Source organism: Cervus canadensis, chromosome 20 (genome assembly GCF_019320065.1).
Source record: "Cervus canadensis isolate Bull #8, Minnesota chromosome 20, ASM1932006v1, whole genome shotgun sequence".
Taxonomy (NCBI): domain Eukaryota; kingdom Metazoa; phylum Chordata; class Mammalia; order Artiodactyla; family Cervidae; genus Cervus; species Cervus canadensis.
Window position 1 is genome coordinate 6,924,026 of NC_057405.1, and position 18,441 is coordinate 6,942,466.

At 41.3% G+C, this 18,441-nt stretch overlaps 1 protein-coding gene and 1 long non-coding RNA gene across 7 annotated transcripts in view; one reads left to right on the forward strand and one right to left on the reverse strand.

Annotated features, from left to right (window-relative positions):
* The window catches only part of EPHA7 (EPH receptor A7), a 201,957-nt gene extending 196,284 nt beyond the window's left edge, over positions 1 to 5,673 (reverse strand). For 5 of the 6 annotated variants that reach the window (XM_043439572.1, XM_043439570.1, XM_043439569.1 and 2 more), the window contains exons 1-2: positions 5,345 to 5,663; positions 953 to 1,017 (exon numbers count right to left, since the gene is read on the reverse strand). In XM_043439572.1, the coding sequence (XP_043295507.1) occupies positions 953 to 1,017; positions 5,345 to 5,441 (162 nt within the window). In that variant the 5' untranslated portion in view covers positions 5,442 to 5,663. Of the gene's footprint in view, positions 1 to 952; positions 1,018 to 5,344 lie in introns of all 6 variants that reach the window. The other variant, XM_043439571.1, reaches the window with a different exon arrangement.
* A 202-nt stretch (positions 5,674 to 5,875) lies between these two features.
* LOC122422907 lies at positions 5,876 to 14,661 on the forward strand. Its single transcript, XR_006264009.1, has 3 exons — positions 5,876 to 5,955; positions 9,947 to 10,066; positions 14,324 to 14,661. It is a non-coding gene; the product is annotated as an uncharacterized LOC122422907 (long non-coding RNA).
* Positions 14,662 to 18,441: the final 3,780 nt, after the last annotated feature.

Below are 18,441 nucleotides of genomic sequence, written 5' to 3' on the forward strand. Positions count from 1 at the left end.
TGTTCTTACACTCAAAAATCTGTCAGACTTTCATTCTTTGCAAACTTTTTATGTCTTCACTCATACTTAATGCTCTTTGACTCCAAACGTTTTATTGTACCAAAGATTAACTTAAGTAACAATGGGGGTTACAATCCCCTTTCTTGGAGCCTTTTTACTTAGTAAGGGATGAAGTATGTACCCTCTTTCACAATTAAAATAATACCCAAAGACATCGACATTGAACTAAATTTAAGTAAGTAATGTATCTTTCTGGATACATGAAACTTAACAGTCAGAATTTTTTTAGAATCTACTTACATTTTCATAAGCTTTTATTGGACAGCTTTCACTCATCTACTGTAACAGATTTTTACTCTGATATGTGCTTGCTCTACCATCACTTCTGATTAATAAGAACAGGTAGCACATAGTACAAATTTTGGAGAATCCAAATCATATTTCATAGTAAATTTTATGTTAAAATGTTGAGCATATCACACTTTCAGTTATCCTTTCAAGTATATTTTGAATAATGCTAAAATGTTTTTCAAAAGAGGAAAACAGATTACCTACTGTTTTTAAAGAACTACACACAACCTACCTGGTGATTATACTAAAGAAGTATAAAGCAACTAAAGAGGTTTGAGTTCATGAAAGGCATATTCTCTGTAATTAGTTAACATTTATAGCCTGGAAACTGACATATGGTCCCACTCACAGAAGAACTCAAAAGATTATGGTTAAAGAGTTTTTCTAAAAATCTATTTTTCAGAGTTCTAAGTATACCATCTCTACTCCAAGAATTCAATGTCTCATTATAAACCCAACAAAATATTGAACAAGATATATGAAATCAAAACAATTTAAATGTGAAGAATCTGAATAACTGCACTGGGGAAGGGAAAGTTTTATTTTTTACTTTAAAAAATAAAAAATAAAATAATGATATTTTGTGAGGAGAAGCACTTACCCCATTGGGTGGAGAGGAAATCCACTCCAACTCTGTTTGTTGTGCTTTAGAATCCAGCAGTAGTACTGAAAAAGAAAGTTGCATTTCTAAATGTTAGATGAAAAGTGAAAATGTTTGTAAAAGTTATTAAAGTCAATCTAATTTTTAAAACAATTATCACTTTATGATTTAAAATATATAAACAGTTATTTATATTAGTGAATGATGAAATATAGACCTACCTGACAAAAATATTCCACTTTCTTAAGGGAAGAAAGATATTGAAAAACCAACTTACTTTTTTATATTGAAATATTAAAATTAATTAAAAACTCAAAAGCATGAAAGCACAGGTAAAAAATGATATATGATGCATACTGATTCTGTAGTAATTGTATATTATAAAGAATTTTGTAAACCACTGTGTGCTCTAAACTTTGTCAAATAAAATAGCATTAACATAATAAAGCATAATTCCATATTACTCCTCAGTCACTGCCTTGTACTATTCTTCAAAAAGTATTTCCTAGTGCCTTTTGAGAATTGGAGTTTATTTTTTTAACTTTCCACACACAATGTCTTCTCTTAAACCAAAATGAATATAATTAAAAATCATATTAAGCAATGTTATTATGAAAAAAGTAAACTGCCTATCACTTACAAGATACATTTCTGGGTTATTCAAACATCTGTTTTTAATATTTCTACTTTTTAAATTTATAAATATTTCAAAGCATTAGCTAATTCTCAAAATGGGATATTCAAACTTTGACTTGACTTTTAAAAACAGTTGTATTCTGTTCTTACACTACCATAAAGTATAATGCAATTAATATTTATATAAATGTAATAAATGCTCCTGATGCATTTACAATACAATATAATGCAAGATAATGCATTAAAATGTCACACATTAATATATACCATACTTCCAATTTGATACATTTTACTGCTTTTTATGACAATTAATCTCCTAAAGCATTCACTCTGTTCAAACTAGTTTCAGAGTTACATGAGTTTGTATTCTTCAAAAATATTTCCATGATTCCATAGCATTTTAACAAATGAATCAATCTGTCCAGAAATGTGAATATATTTTCAGGCATGTAAATATGCTTGCCATCAACCTCAACAAAATGTTAAAATTTGAGCTCAAATGAAATACATGCTTAAATAAACTTTTCAGTAACTATTAATAGAGGGAAACAACTGTGGTGTTAAAGGTAATGAAAATTTTTTACTCTAAGAAAAGAGAGAAAGCTGATATTATCAACTCCTTCACACTAGTCAAGGTTATTCCCTATAACTGAAAACAAACACTTTTTTCCCAAGATGTTTTATACTTCAGACTCTCAGGAAGACCATGATAGCACACACCCTTTCAAATAATAATAATAATTTTTAAAGCCACACTTTTAAAACTAAGTTGTACTTCGAACTAGGAACATCAATAAATGTTTGGACTACTGAATTTATAGGAAATGGTTTTTAAAGTTTGTTTTTGTCCTCAACATGCACAAAGTGGGTCTATGTACTTTTCTTTAGAGATGATTTACTTTATTATTATTATTATTTCCGTCTTTCGTAGTGACAAGTGAATTTTAAAGCCAGGAGACTTTCTTGGGTCATTTTTGAAGGTGAAATAAGCACAGTGATGATTGTTTACTGCCTTTCCATTACCCCTCGGCACAGCCTGGGGTGAGAGCCAGGGTCCCAGGTGGGGCGGTGACGGCAAACAAGTTAAGAGAGAAACAAACGAACAAATAAAAGCAGAAGGGAAGCCGGGCCCTCAGCATTGAACTAGCTCAAAGATTCAGCCCGTCTCCCTTCCGCGGTCCGCTCTCTAGACCAGCCGGTAACCGCGCGCGTTCGCCTTCCCGCTCCAGCCTCCCTTCCCGCCCGCGGAGGCGTAGCGTGGCGGTCGATCGGGCCGCGGCGTGCGGTCCCCGGTCCCGGGACTCTGAGCCGTCGCGGCGGGGCTGGGTGGGGGTGCGGGGGGCGCGGGCGAGGAGCGAGATGCCGGGCGCGCCGCGGGAGCCGGCGCCCGGCCGCGCGGGCAGCAGCGCGAGCCGGGGCGGGGCCGTCGGCGGGGCGGGGCGGGGGCTGCCAGACGGGCGCGCCCGCCGCGCGGAGCATCCATTACGCCTCCGCCAGACCTGGGCACTCCAGGGAACCGGTGGCGCCCCAGCTCCAGAAGGAGCCGGAGGAGGAGAGGGGCTATCGGGAAGCGTCTCCTCAGAGGGGGCCGCGGCGGCAGCCTTAATGGAGAGGAAATACAGCGGCTGCACTTCGCCTCCAAGCGTTAGACTGACTTATATGCGCGCTCGCAGTAGAGGGAACCGACCTCCCCGAGAGAACATGTGCGGGAAAAGTGGAGAAAGGAGGTCCCTTATCTTTCTCTAATCATTCCCATCCGCTCCAGAGAGCTAGGCACCTGCTCCAGGCGCTTCCTGGCGCTCGCCCCTGGGTGCCCCGGCGTCGCCTCGGGGCTCGCTCGCTCCCAGAACGGCAGCCCTTGACCGCCGCGACACGCCGGGTGAGTTCGCCATCGAGAAGCGGAGCGCCTTCGCCACCCCCGCCCACCTTTTAAACAGCTCACTTCTGCATGTAAAGAATTCGGCCTCCTAGAATCAGAATCCTCTCCACGTATATCGCACCCAGAAGAGAAACGCGGGCGAGCAAGCCATTCTGACTGCAGGAACCTCTCCCCCTAGTGATGCAGTTATTTATAGCTCAAACTCCAGCCGGGGTCTGCGCTAGCTAGCGCGCGGGGTTTCGCCCCGGCGGTGCAAACTTTTCCTCGGGTCCCGAGATCCCGAAGCAATCAATATAAGTTTGCAGGATTCCATGTCTCTAGTCTCTGATGTCGCGCGAGTAGAAATGTGGGTTTTGGTGTGTATGACTGTGTTTCTAGCAGATGTGTGTTCATCTGCAACAGCGAAACCGACAGCTGGAAGTTAAGGTTTGCTCTGAATGGGTTCAGCATCAACACAGGTTGCAGATGTGGAACCTGGGGTCAGAAGGTCAGGCTGGATCAGAGTAGGTCACGGCGTTTGGTTGCGGGGGTGGGGGGAGAGGTTTGCCTGACCGAAGAAGGCCCCATGAAGAGAATCGTAAAAAGCAGCACTAAATCAGTAAGTTTTCAGACATAGATGAAGCAAGTACCGATGCACATCAACTCCCGACCCCAAGACCTATATCTGGTAACAGATTCCTCCATCCTCCACACTTTAGGGACAAGTAATTATTAGTATTCTGCTTTTCAGTATCGGGAAATCAGCTTTAGACGTACAGCCTGCACGATATGGAGGAGGGTGGGCAGATTGTGACACTGCTCAGAAGACGTTTCCATTGACAGGATTTATTTTTCCCCAGCTCCAACTACAGGCACCGAAAGGTATTTTTACCTTCTGTCAATGGTTCAAAGGAGAAGAGGAGAGGAAAAGGCCATATACAGGCGTATCTAGCTGCCCCAAAGAATCTTGCTCTCATGAACCAGAACTAGCCCCTGGGGTCCATGTCTTTTGCAAGGTTCGATCACTCGTATTCCGTAACTGCAGAACTGTGGGGGCAGAGGTTTGAGGACTTCTGGTCGCCCAGGCGGCATCTTTTGATCAATTGCACAGTCCCAGCCCTCCCCTTGTCCCCCTCCCCTTGCCCCCCACTCCCACCGCCCGCCCCTGGCCGGGCCGAGCCCGCTGGGCGGCCACTGTCTCCGCGGCCGCCAGGACCTGCGCCGCGCGCGCTGAATGGAGATGTCTCCGGCCCGCGGGGCGCGGGGAGCGCGCCGTCCGCTGCTTCACCTCCGCGGCGTTATTGTTCCGCGCCGGCGTCCGAGCGCCAAGCGCAGGCCCGCTCCTGCTCCTCCGACGCAGTGAGCACTTCATTAGTAACCCGAGCGTTCGGAGCTCACACAAGTCACGGCCCCTCAGGGAAGGCTCCAGCCGCTCGCCGGCGGGCTGGCCAGGGTTCTAGAGCCCGGTCTCCGACCAACTCTGGCCACAGCTGACTCCCAGTGAGACGAACGGCGAGAGGAGGAAGAGCAGAGGGCTAGAGGAAGAGATCTGACCTGCCCCGGGTCCGGGAGAACGAGCTCGTCGGCGGTTCCCACAACCCCGAACCCCTGCCCCCCCTCCGCCTTCCTTTGATGCTCACGCCCTCTGGACAGTCTGCGCCAGAAATCCCACTCTCGTCGGGCGAACGGCCCTGGGCGCGGGGCTGCAGGCGGCTCAGAGAGCCCCGCTAGCCACCGGCCAGCCTGGAGCGGCCGGAGCGGTGAGGGGGCGGGGAGCCGGCGGGGGAGGGTCGCCGGGCGCCGGAGGCGCGGCCGGCAGCCCCGCGGACCAGCCGGCTCTTGCAGGTAGACAGCTAAATAAATAAGTCAGAACAAACTTTGCTTTCCCAGCACCTTACCTTCCTTTGCAGCCTGCGCTTCTCCGGTGTGTGCGAAGTGGAGCAGCCAGATGTAGCATAAAATAATCCATGAAGGGTGCCGAGTTTGAAAAACCATGGTGCATGAGCAGGTTTTATCTTCGGTTTCAGTTGAGCCGTAGCTTTTTAAATGCTGTTTGCTCCGAAGTATATGGGCTTTTTATTTTTTATTGCGCTCCACGCATTGATTCCCCTTCTCGATCTCCGGCTGGCTGCTCCACGTTTAGCTTTAAAAAAATTTCCCCCCCCCCTCCTTTCGTTCACACTGTGTTTGCTGCCTGCAAGTCTCCGACTGCAGACCGGCCGCTTGCTCCACACTCCAATAATATCAATTAGGGGGAGGGGGCGGGGCTCCGAGCCCAGAGCCTCCGCCACTCGGGTTGAGTGGCAGGCCTAGCCGGCCTCCCAGGCGGCGATTCCCAGGGCTTAGGGGCGGGTCCCAGCGAAACGGCCGCCCCAGCCTTGGGGGTTGGGTTAGGGGCGCGGGCCAATCGGCGGCAAGCGGAGTCAGGTTGCGGATCCAGGATTCCCTCCAGGTTCGGAGCTCTCGGCTGGCTCTGGATGCTCTGAGGAGGACGTGGATGGCAGCCGAGGTGCGTGCTGCTGTGGGCTCTTGCCTTTTAGCAATCTCAGCTTTCGCGGAGCAGAATCAATCCTAAAATAACCCTTCCAATTTACAGTCGTGTTTATAGCGGTGCTCCTTGCGCTCCTTTAGAAACCAGAGCGATGCAAGCTCTCTCAGCTACCAAGCACGGAGTCGGGACAGTGAAATGAGCTGTGCCTTTAAGTAAAGTGCCTTTCACTTTTTTGTTGTTGTGGTTACTCACAACCTCCGCGGGTCGGGTAACTTTGTTCTTTTTCTTTCTTGAAGGGTTACTACTCTTTTCTGTTACTCCAAAGACAGCTTTAGGCACCACCCAGCACAATCTCTGGTAGAATGAAAGTAATCAAATGTATTATGTTCAAACAATGTTTCCAAGAGTTTGCAACAAGCTCTGGCAAGAGAACCAGAGGAAAAGGGAGTGGAGAAAGGAAGTCTTTTGTTTTATGTGCCCCCCTCACCCCCGCCCTATCCTTTACCGATAGTTGGTAGGACTAAATAGAACACTGCAAGAGAAACTTCTGGAGGTTCCGAAACGTTTTTCTTACATGCGTATCATTTTCCGAGATTTTCCTGGAATTCCCCCCACTTTGATCGTTTTCCATTTCGCTGCATAAATTACATTTAATTTTAAAGAATGTTACCATGCATTCAATTAAGTTAAATTAAGAGCAAGACCTCTTTCGCACATACTGAGTACTTTTCAATAATTAGTCAATAATTACCTTTCAAAGGCAAACTAAGAATAAAAAGTGTCACCAACATCGCCGGTTGATTTCGTCTAACTAAAATATTAAGGACGACTGCCTAGAGGAATCCCATTCCCGTTAGGCAGTTTCAGACACTTTGCAATTCAAAAGATGGGTAATACAATAAGATGAAGAACTTAAAAACCTTAATTGCCAAATCATCAAATCCGAAGGTCAAGCCTAGTAACTTGATCACATGTCTAAGAGGAGTTTCATTTTCTTCCTGTCCTATATATATATATATAGGACATATATATATATATATATATATATATATATATATATTTCCTCCTTAAAAAAAAAAATCTGTCATTCATGATTTGCCTCTATGTAAGAGAGGCAAAAAGTTTGACCTTGTCTAAGACTCCAAACTTTTCCTATCTTTTCTATCTGGATATGTAAAGTAAATTGAATTGTTTCTTTTATTTATAGCAAAGACTTTTCAGAGATGACAGATCCCCAGATTTTAAAATTGTATTTTATGAAAAATTGTCTCCTGTAGTTTTTACTTGCCTAATGCAATTATGAAGAAAATAGAAATGAGATTTCCTCCCCTCTAACCTCTCTTTGGGTCTCTAGTTCCTTTCTTAAATATTACTTGTTCCTAGCCATTACCCCTATTAAACATTTTAGAAATTATAACTAAAAGCATCTTTAGTGCCCTTTAGAAGATGCATGGAAAATGTAAACCACTTAATAGAATAACCTTGAAACTAGACAAAAAGATGGAGAGTGCACTTGTTATAGAGATTAAGCAGTATTTACACAAACGGGTGCTTTAAGGAGTAAAAATTGTAAGGTAAAACACTACTACTAAGAATGTAGATCCCCACGCGTAGGCAATAAAACTGTTAATCTCACATACTCCCAGATATGAAACCACTTCTAATGGTTAAAATAATTCTCCAGAATTTCAACACTTTCCCCAGGGTCTCATCCCCACTTCTTAGAATGACACCAAGGTAGCCTTTAAAGTTTAAAATATTCCTTTCATCTCTTGAATGACTAATACTCAGTGATGTGAATACAAATACCTTTCCATTAGACCAGGAAACCAAAGAAGTAACATCCTTCACTCTGATGAGTGTAGGTGGTATAAGGAATCTCCTTATTGTGTCCCTTCTCTCTATCAGACATAGAGGCATGTTCAGCCTTGCTTTTATTTTTACAGGCAAGAGACTTTGCATTAAATGCACACGTGCCAGACTTCTGGCGGTCTTGCCTGCAGAGTTGTACAACGATACTCATTTTTAGGTTTACCAACTTCTTTCCTTTGTATCTAGGAACAGTGATAAAGAAGTCATGGAATTTAACTTAAAGTAAATGACTTAGTCAAGGAAAGGATGATTGTTATACTGTTTTATACAGTATACATTTTAATATATAAAAACAATGTATAAATTAGTAATAGACTCTTTGACTAGCAGCAAAGCCTATAAACCTCTTTGTACATGAAGCCATTGAAATAAAAAAATAATCAGCTCACAAAACTCCTATTTTAAAATAACTTAAAATAGTTAATTCCTTTCTATCACTTTTAAAATGGTTTATTTTAGCATCTTATCTATTTGTGCATATTATCAATAAGGCACATTTTAGAAAAGCAAATATATGTATGTTTAGAAAATGTATTAGAAATCATTTTCCTGAACAATACCAAATGGCATATATATAACCAACACATGTGAGCCAAAGCAGAAATTCTAGAAAAATTGTTTTTTAATTTTTATGTATTTGTTGGGAAATGCAGCTGAATACCCTGCTTATATTAAGATAATTTTGGAAAAAAGAGACCAGAACTTTAATATTACATTTATAAACCCTCTTTTGAAACATCTCTCTTAACTGTATAGCAGAAAGATGACAAATGCCTGTTTTCAGATACAAAGAAAATATGCCCAATATTTATGCACTATTATTTTTATCTATCTGATTACTGATAATCACACATAACTGTACATATATGAAAATAAATGTACAAATTCAGGAAACATTCCAAATGAGGGTACAGCTATTATCTTCATTTAACTTGCTTCAACACTAATATTTACCTCACTGTTTATCTTTGGGAGATATTTTCCAATTTTAAGAGAGGAATAGTTACTTAGGAGTAAATTCTAATGACTTCAGGGAATAAGTTCCATAAATTTTCAAATAAAAGCCTTTGTGTGTGTGTGTATGTGTATGTGTGTGTGTGTAGTAAACAGGCCTTCAGAGGGGAAAGGAAGAACCTGAGACTTTAGTTACACACCCAAGGCTGCCAAACTAAATAGTTAACAGTGACAACAAAATCAAAGGGCTGTTTCTGAACCTACTAGTTTTGCACTTACTGTCTAAATGCATTCACAGCTGGTAAATGTGGAAATGCAAGTTCATCACAGAAAAGGGGTAATTTAAACTGAATTAAAAAAGGTCCTAAAAAAAACAAAGAAAGAAAGAAAAGGTCCCGTACAGAAGAAACTGATTATAAATAGAAAAAAAAAAAGTCTCACTTAATAGATATTACAGAAAATTGGGTTCTCTATTTGTGATTTCAGTCTAAATGTAAACAATCTTTCCACTGTGCAGGAAAATCACTAATATGTTTACATTAGCATGATTTATGTAGTATATATAAAATATTTACTTGTAGTCCAGTGTAAAAAATGTACATAGGCTAAGCTCATAAATAGCAATGATTTTACTTATTCTTCAGATTTTCAGATTTATCTAGTAGTATAGGAAGTCAGAGGTCAGAAGTCAGAAGTCAAGGCTATATTTTGTGCCTTTATAAAAGTTCATTCACTTTTGCATGGTTGGATAAATTGGTAACACTCAGAAGATTAAAATTATAATTCTTTAACTGAAATTACTGAGTTAATTCAAGAGAGCTTAACAAAAATAGTTTATCAAAATTATAAGTCAAATTGAACATTGCTGAGGTGTCACTCTGAAATTTTCTGATCACTTAAAATATTCAAAAGTATTAAATAAAATAACTTTAATTATTTGATTGTTATTAAAATAACTAGTAAACAAAGCAGGGAAATGTGACACATTATATTCAAATTCACTTAACACATGCCCACTTGTGCTTAAGAATTTTTTTCCCAAATTTGATTTTGCTGGGGGAGGCTCACCCATTACTTACAGTTCTGTATTCCATAAATCACCAGCACTGAGAGGAAGAACTAGCTTAAATTATGCAAATTACTTCTACATGCTTACAAGGTTTTTCATCTTGCAACGTTTTAGCTCTTCAAACCCAGTGGATTTTCAGATGTCAAGGAGATCTGTGATAATTCAGTGACCACCAGGGGGCATCAGGATCTCTGGGTGTCCTGAGTAACCGAGCCCACACTGAATTCGGATGAGGTAATTATAAAATTATTTACGTACATAATTATGTGTATTTATATATGTGTGTGTATATAACTTTATACATGTGTATGTATATAGTAAATACATGCTTGTTCCTTTGACACTTTTAAGTTTCTTATACTCTGTAACTATACCAGTGTACTTAAAGGCCTTTGTAAAAATTTGTGAGATGTTATATAACCTATTTCAAACTGTTCAGAGGCCATATTTAACTGCATAGATTCTGAAGGCACCTTAGAAGGTGAATGATATTGCAGAAAAGCTCTCTCCAATTCTTTTAAACCAAACATCTGAGGGACTCTCAGTCTCCAGATAGACCTCAGATACTCTCTTGCTTTCCACCCACTTTACTCCTAAAGTCCTTCACCCTTGAAACATGGCCAGGCTGGGATTGAGTGTTCCCTCGGACTTGACAGTACTGTTTTTAAGGATCCTGTGGTATTCCCAGGACTCCCTTGTTTGAGGAACATTTTACAGGCCACTTCTACCCGTGGTCTTCTGCCATGGTTAATACTAAAAATGAAATTTTATCAAAATTTGCCTGCTTGATCTCAAGGAGGTCTAAGAAAATGTCTGAACAATAGTAATCTTATGCATCAAAGTAATTTAGAAATAGGATTTCTATGTTACAGGGAAAAGAACTTATAAATAGTGTGCCCTAGCTATCAAATTATAAAGCTGTGGGTACTTTTTCCACGAAGTGTGCTCCCCTGCTAGCTCAGACAGTAAAGACGCCTCCTGTAATGCAAGGAGACCTGGGTTCAATCCCTGGATCGGGAAGAGCCCCTGGAGAAGGAAATAGCAACCCTCTCCAGTGTTCTTGACTGGAGAATTCCATGGAGAGGAGCCTAGTGGGCAAAAAGTCAGATACGACTGAGTGACTAACACCTCCACTTTCAAGTGTGGAACTCCGTACACTGCCGAAGGTTTGCCTTCTACGACCCCTTATCTGGGCCCGCAGTGTATTCTCTGTGGAGAAAGTGGGCACATTTCTGGGAGGAAAGGTGTCTTAAGGCCCTAATGCAGTCCCATTTGAATTTTAACAATATTAGAAGCTCTAAAATATTAGAATGGCTCTGACTGAGAAGTAAATACACCTAAGGACCTCAAAGAGGTCCTCCCTGAGACGGGAATGAACATTCTGGGCTTAAAATTTGCTGGGTGAACCCACATGCCTGAGGCTTAGAAGCTCTCTGAACCCAGACACCCAAGTATGGTGTTTGTCCTACTTATCGAAGTGTGGAGTAAAAGAGACACACCATTATAGCTCGAATGTTGAGTGACCGAGCAAGGTTTCACTGCAGTCATTCTGCGTAAAGCTAGGTTTCAGATGTTATACAGTGTGGCCGTAAGGATGGGGAATAAAATAAATAAATAAATAAAAAGGAAAATGAAGACACTAGTGGATTGAACAAATGAATCATTGGGAAGAAATCTGACCCGTTTGAACTGACTGTACTTCTAGAAGTTCTTAGACAATTGTGGAGAAAAGAAGACCTCAAGAAGGAGATGCTGGGTTTCCCTTTGAAGTGAGCAAATTAAAATAGACAAATGACTATATACTTTTCCTTGATGATGCAGATCAAATAGATTACAGATTCACAATCTAAAAAGCATACTATTTCAGTAAAAGGATATTGACAGAAACCTTGATTAAAATAGTATTATCAAGTATTAAATATTTAGAAAGGCACGGGGGTCATATTCAGATGAATAAAGCAGAGCCCAATACTCTCAAGACCTAATACCACCAGGAAACAGAAAGATCATATGTTTAGAGAAATAGGTAACTAGCCAATGTTACTCAATGTTGATTTCAGCCATGAGAACAATGATGATGTCTACATAGTCACACTTTTAGCCATAAATTGCAGTGATTCAATGCCACAATAAGGATTTTATCATCTGGCTTGTCCAAAGGTCTTTTCTTCTCCCCTCTCACTCAGATGAGATGAAAAAAAAAAATCATGAACATTCATGATTCTCAAGATTCTGTGAGTATATTACTATCATTGCTTGGTTATATAGATGCATTTGTTTTAACTAAAGCTACAAAGTTAAGCTGACACATTCTCTAGTTGATTTAGATTGATGAAATGACTGAGGTCAATCTCAGTTTAATTAAGTATTTTAATATCTGATAGTCACGCTCTCGGCAGTCTTTTATGCAACAAGCTCTGGTGGCAAACTGTGTAAAACTAGAGATGTAAAAATCGTGACAGAAATTTGCCTCATTTAAGGATAGACGATAATCAGAAAAGGCAAAACCAACTTTATCTACCTCACAAGTACAGGGCAAGGAAATTTACCCTGCATTCCAGTAAAGAAGGACAAGACCCCTTATGAGAGTTCTTTCAAATCTCAACATGGATTTAATGCTTCTATACAATCACATCTGTCTTTATTTTAGCAATTTATCATATATTTACATGGTAACTTTGAATTAAATTTTGAGGAACAATTACCTTCTAAGTTTGAATAAAGGTATACTATAATAAGGACAATATGGGAAACTGTCCAGTAGAGCATCACATTTTAAATGGTAGTCATGTCCATTTTAGAGGATAACAGCTGTGATTCAATCAATTGCACTTGTTCCCAAGGCTATACAACAGGATGGTGAAAGATACTGAATGAAAAAGGGCCGGGGGCGGGGGGGAAGCAATCACAAATTTAGGAGGAATATTGTAGTTCTATGTATTCAAATATCTCAAAATATAATATTTTTAAAATTTGCTCTATAGTCACCCCTTTGATGTTTCATTGTATTCGCCCTGTTTTTATTTTCTGTTTATCTTTTCTCTCTTCAGCTCTAATTAATCTGCTACTTATTCCATCCAATAGAATTCTAATTTCCATGGCTTTTTTTTTTTTTTTAGTTTTAGAAGTTGTTTTTTTTATCTTGTTTTGTTTTTCTAATTTCCTGTTATTTTTTCACAGTATCTTATTCATTTAGGGTTACAGCATGAATCCTTTATGTCTTTAACCAATTTACAGGAATTTCTTTTATCAGTTATAGTTTTATTAAATTATCTATTTCATGTAGGTCTTGATGTAGTCCACCAATTTGTAGTATCTGCTGACTGTTGTTCATGGTGAGATCAGGGCATATTTTGGTGATGGTGGATCCTTGCTAGCTTTGGGGTTTTGAGATAAATACACACTTATATATATACATACACATGTACATATATATACACACTTGTATATACAAGTATATACATGCTTTTTTGGTCATGTTAAGGATATATTTACTTCTTGTCATTTTTGTTAAATGTGATTTTGGTTTTTAATCAGAAAAGAATATTGATTTTTCTGAAACACATTTTCAGACCCTGTGGAGATGAACATGTAGTGTTCTTTTTAGATATTATTTCCTTAATGTTGCTCCTGACTCAAACTTCACTTATCACCCTAGTTAAAACAAAAAGTCCCCTTTCCCAGTCTCCACCCCTTCCTCTATTTGATTATACCCTTAACACTTATAATCAGACACTGGCTGGCTGAATCCCAGGCTATCTTATTTTGGACTGCTATAACAAGTACCATAGCCTCAATGGCATATAAACAACAGAAATTTGTTTCTCAGTTTTAGATGCTGAGAAGTCAAGATCAAGGTACATGCAGACTTGGTGTCTGATGAGGGCCTACTTTCTGGTTAATAGACAGTCATGTATTTGCTGTGTTCTCACACATCAGAAGGAGCAAGGGGGCTCTCTTAGGCCTCTTTTACAAGGGCACTCGTTCATAAGGGCTCTGCTTTCATGACCTAATCACTGCCCAAAGATTCCACCTCCTAATAGCATCACCTTAGAGGTTATGCTTTCAGCATATGAATTTGGGGAGGCACAAATATTCAGTGCCTGTGCATATGCATGCTCACTCAGTTGTTTCCAGCTCTTTGAGACCACATGGACTGCAATCCGCCAGGCTCTTCTGTCCATGGGATCTTCCAGGCAGGAATCCTGGAGTGGGTTGCCATTTCCTCTTCCAAGGGATCTTCCCCACCCAGGGATCGAACCCAGGTCTCCTGTGTCTCCTGCATTGGCAGGCAGATTCTTTACTTCCGTGCGACCTGGGATTCCCTCAGGAAGTCTTTTTCTTCCTCATCCAGAGCCCAGACTATAAAGTTTGCTTAATGATTAGAATGTTTTCTAGTCCAGGGGGCCTCAGTCTCTGGGATCTAATACCTGATTGTATGCTGATCCTGCTCACAGCGTCAGTTTTCTCTCTGGATCTCACTGTGTGCAGTGTTTGCTGAACCCACGGGAGGCGAGGCACGAGCTAAGCGGCTGGAAGAAAACGCAAGGAGCCGAAGGCACCGCGGACGCGTTTATTCCCTCCTGGCTGGCGCAGCAGCTGTAGCAGCGGACATCACACAACGTAATTGCTCACAAGCCTGACGGGCTTTTCCAGGTGAAGCTTATATGTACTTACAGAACAAAAGCAGCCTGTGGCCAAGGGGGCACCTCATGACGTGCATGTGCAGTGCGATAAGTGATCTCAGCTGCTACATAACCACCTAAAGTCACTGTTTACAGAGCAGGAGAGCGTGGGGCAGGGGAGCCGGGCTGGCGCCATCTTGTTAGTTTTCCCACACTGATGACCTGAAGTGGAGCTGATGTAATAGCATAGAAATAAAGTGCACAATAAATGTAATGCGCTTGAATCATCCCCCAAACAACCCCCCTACCTGTCTGTGGAAAAACTGTCTTCCATGAAACTGGTCCCCGGTGCAAGAAGGTTGGGGACTGCTGTATCTAGTCAACCTTCTGTTAGGGGCACGATCCACCATCAGATGTGTGTGTGTATGTATGTACACGCACGCATGTACATGTGTGTGCATGTGTGTAGTGTGTGTGCATGTGTGTGTGTGTGCATGTGTGTACATGTGTCTCTCTGTGTTTATGTGTGTGTGTGTCTGTGTGCATGTGTGTGTGTCTGTGTGTGTCTGTGTGTCTTCACTGCAGATCTCTGCCTCCTCTCCCAGCAAAAGACAACTCTTCAGGCACCTGTCTCAATAGAGCAGTAAGAGAACCCCTACCCTGGCAGCTGAAATATTGGATGACAACTTGCGCCTGGGTTTCCCTTCCCTCTTCACTCCCAGAGCCTTTCTCTCTCTCGCCTGAGCTTGGCCTGGCCATCACATGGCTGGATGTTTGCAGCACAAGGGCATTTGGGCTATCTAGTCGACCTCTTGTCTGGACCAGGAACTGTCACATCGCTACCAGTTGTAGTCTCCCTTGCTAACAATGAGGACATATCTAAGCCTCCAGCAAACAGTCATCTTGTAGGTGTTTTTTTTTTTTTTCTTTCTATACATGAAAAAAAATCTGATTCTCCATTTTTTTTCCTTTAAAGTTTCTTTTAAAAATAAATTGTTTAAGAATTATGGGAAGATGGCAGCGGTTGTGGAAGCATAGCTTGTGTCTTCCGTGATTCCCACATCACACAGGGCCATTAAGACATTAAAACCAAAATGCAGTAACAATATTTCAACAAGAGCAGGGGGCGCTGGTGGTAAGGAATCCAATTGCCAATGCAGGAGATGCCTGGAAAACAGGTTGGACCCCTGGGTCGGGAAGATCCCCTGGAGGAGGGCATGGCAACCCACTCCAGTATTCTTGCCTGGGAAACCCCAAGGACAGAGGAGCCTTCTGGGCTACAATTCATAGGGCCGCACAGAGTCGGATACCACTGAAGCGACTTAGCACATACATACAGATGACAAGGTATCCCGCTGTAATCACAAAGTACAAAGCGGTGGACCATACCCACTAGACCTGCCCAGTATCACCCTAAACGTGGGGAAAGCAGAAAGAAGCAACGGCGTCGCCGGACGCCTGAGGGCCGGGCGCACTTTCAGTAGAGCAGCCCCGGGAGCCCAGCCCTACCCCTTTCCGGAAGAGCCCGCGCAAGCTCTGTGCGGGCGATACTTAAGCTCAGCGCTTGGGCGGTGGTGTCCGGCAAGGAGCTGCAATGGAAGGCAGAGGATCTTGGCTAAACTCCACCAGTGAACGAGGCAGACGTCTAAGGTAACGCATGGAAGTCTTTATATCCTCACACTGAACTATCAGGGTTCCACTGGGACTGGACTGCACAGTGGACATCAACAATAAGGAGTGGAATCAAAATTAAGTAGGATGGGAACGGTAAAGACGAACGCCAGGGAAACAAATTCAGGTCTGGAACCAGGAAAAGCAAAAAAGGCACTGGTGTCTGACACGAAATTTCAGGGGCTCCAAACAACTCAGAAATCAAAGTAAATGAAATTTTTAAGGCAGTAATTCTTCAAAAAGCGAATTTAATGCCAAAAATCCTTGACAAGCAAAATCTCAAACTCTTAAAGATAGAATCATTAAGAGTTTGATGCGGAGCCATTCTGGAGCCTAGAGGCAAAAGGAAAAATCAGTAATGCTGATCCTGATTATATGACAGTGTTTCATGAAAATGTTCCAGGCGCCCTCCTTGAGAAGTCTACGAAATAACCCGCTTCAGAAATGAAAATAACTGAAGAGACATTGCAGTAAAGATTAGTGTGAAGATTAAAGGAAGGTTTAAAAAAAAATAGTATGTAATTGATGCAGATTTGGTTCCTTGGACTCTATTTAATCAATTGAAATCTGCTGAGGAATTCAGACAGGGCTTTACTGGGACTCCTGTTGCATGGAGGGAGTGAAAGCAAGTAACAAGTGCCCTTGCTTGCTGTTGAAGGTGGGGAGGGGATTGCTTCCTTAAAGAGGTGAGGGTCTGGGTGTATCATCAGATGCTGGAGGGGTGGCTTTGGTGGTCTCCCCACCCTCTTGGTGCTGCCGTGTGCAGTGATCATGCACTGTACCCTCCGTTGATCCTAGCACTTCCAACGTGGCAGTAGGTTTGTGGCCTTTTGGTATCCTGTTGTTTGTAATTAACCAGACTTTGGGTGCCTGTGGTTAATTTTAGTCCTTTATATTCTGCTTCTGGAGGAGACTTTTCTCCAGGTGCAAGCATTCAGGTAAAGGGGCCCAGGTTCCAGCCTGTGTCATAATAGCTTTATATTCTGAGAATGTAGGTATGATACAAAAAATTGGGAAAGGGGAGAAGAGAATTGAAATATGGTGTGAACTTCTGTTTTCAGAAGTTACAACTAGTTCTTATATTTTTCCTGGTTTATCATAGTTTATGATTCTGAGGTAGAGTTAACAATCAAACATTATGTTAATTTCAGATGTACGACATGATTCAACACTTTTGCACATTGTAAAATATCAACACATGAAAAATATTTATTTTAGTATGTGACAGAAATTCACATCATTAATGTAATTAACAGATGGAGCTATTTAAATGAGGTAGGTGCCCTGATGTATTCAGAGCAATAAGTCAGACTGGGGTGAACATCCTCGAAGCAACTGGAATTTCGGATTGGTCTTGGGTTGCAGGATTAGCTGGTCACATACAGTTGATGATTAACATTTCAGAGAGGAGAGATAGTGTATAAAGGGCAGAGCAGGGCATGCCCATGTTATATTTTATTGGAAGAATAGAAACTTCCAAACATTTGAAGAAATTTAATTGGAATGATCTTGAAAGTAGGTATTATGAAGACTAACAACAGCATCAGGTGTGAGTTAGGAAGCAGAACCTCTGAGTTGATCCTTGAGATGAATATAATCCAGGTGGGCACCTGGACTGCTGCCTGTGGAAGACAAGAAGCTGGGCCAGAGGGTCCAACCACGTTTACATGGAATTCTTAACCCACAGGAACTGGGAAAATAAACGGTGGTTGTTATGTTAAGCTGCTAACTTGGGGGCTAGTTTATTATGCAATTGTCCAAAACTAATACAGGAAGTTTCACAAACTTTTGTGGGTGTCTAATTTCCAATTAATTATCTCCAGCTTCAAATGCCTCTAGTAGTCGTTTCCTCATACATCAGAGCATTGAAGTATGGGGGTTCAGTTGCTCCATATACTTAATTTTTCCCATTTTTTTTTTTTTTTTTTTTACCATTCTGTGTGGTTATATATTGCGGTCTTAGTATTTATCTGATGACTAATGAACTTGAATACAGCTTTATACGTTTATTGGCTATTTGAGTATCATTTATTAAGCATCTGATAAAACTTTTTCTCTTTGAGTTGCTTTTTATTGTAGATTACAGTGGTGGTTCATTTATCTAGATATGCATCTTTTATCAGGTATACTTTGTGGTTTGCCTTTTTACTCTGTTAATATAGTCTTTTGATACAAAGAAATTCTTGATTTTCTTCTGGGATTAGTAATGTTAATATCTTGTTCAAGAAATCTTTGCCTAATTTGGCGCCACAAAGATATTTCTTTGTGTTTTCCTCTGTCATCTGTATTGTTTTCCCTTTCATATTGGAATCT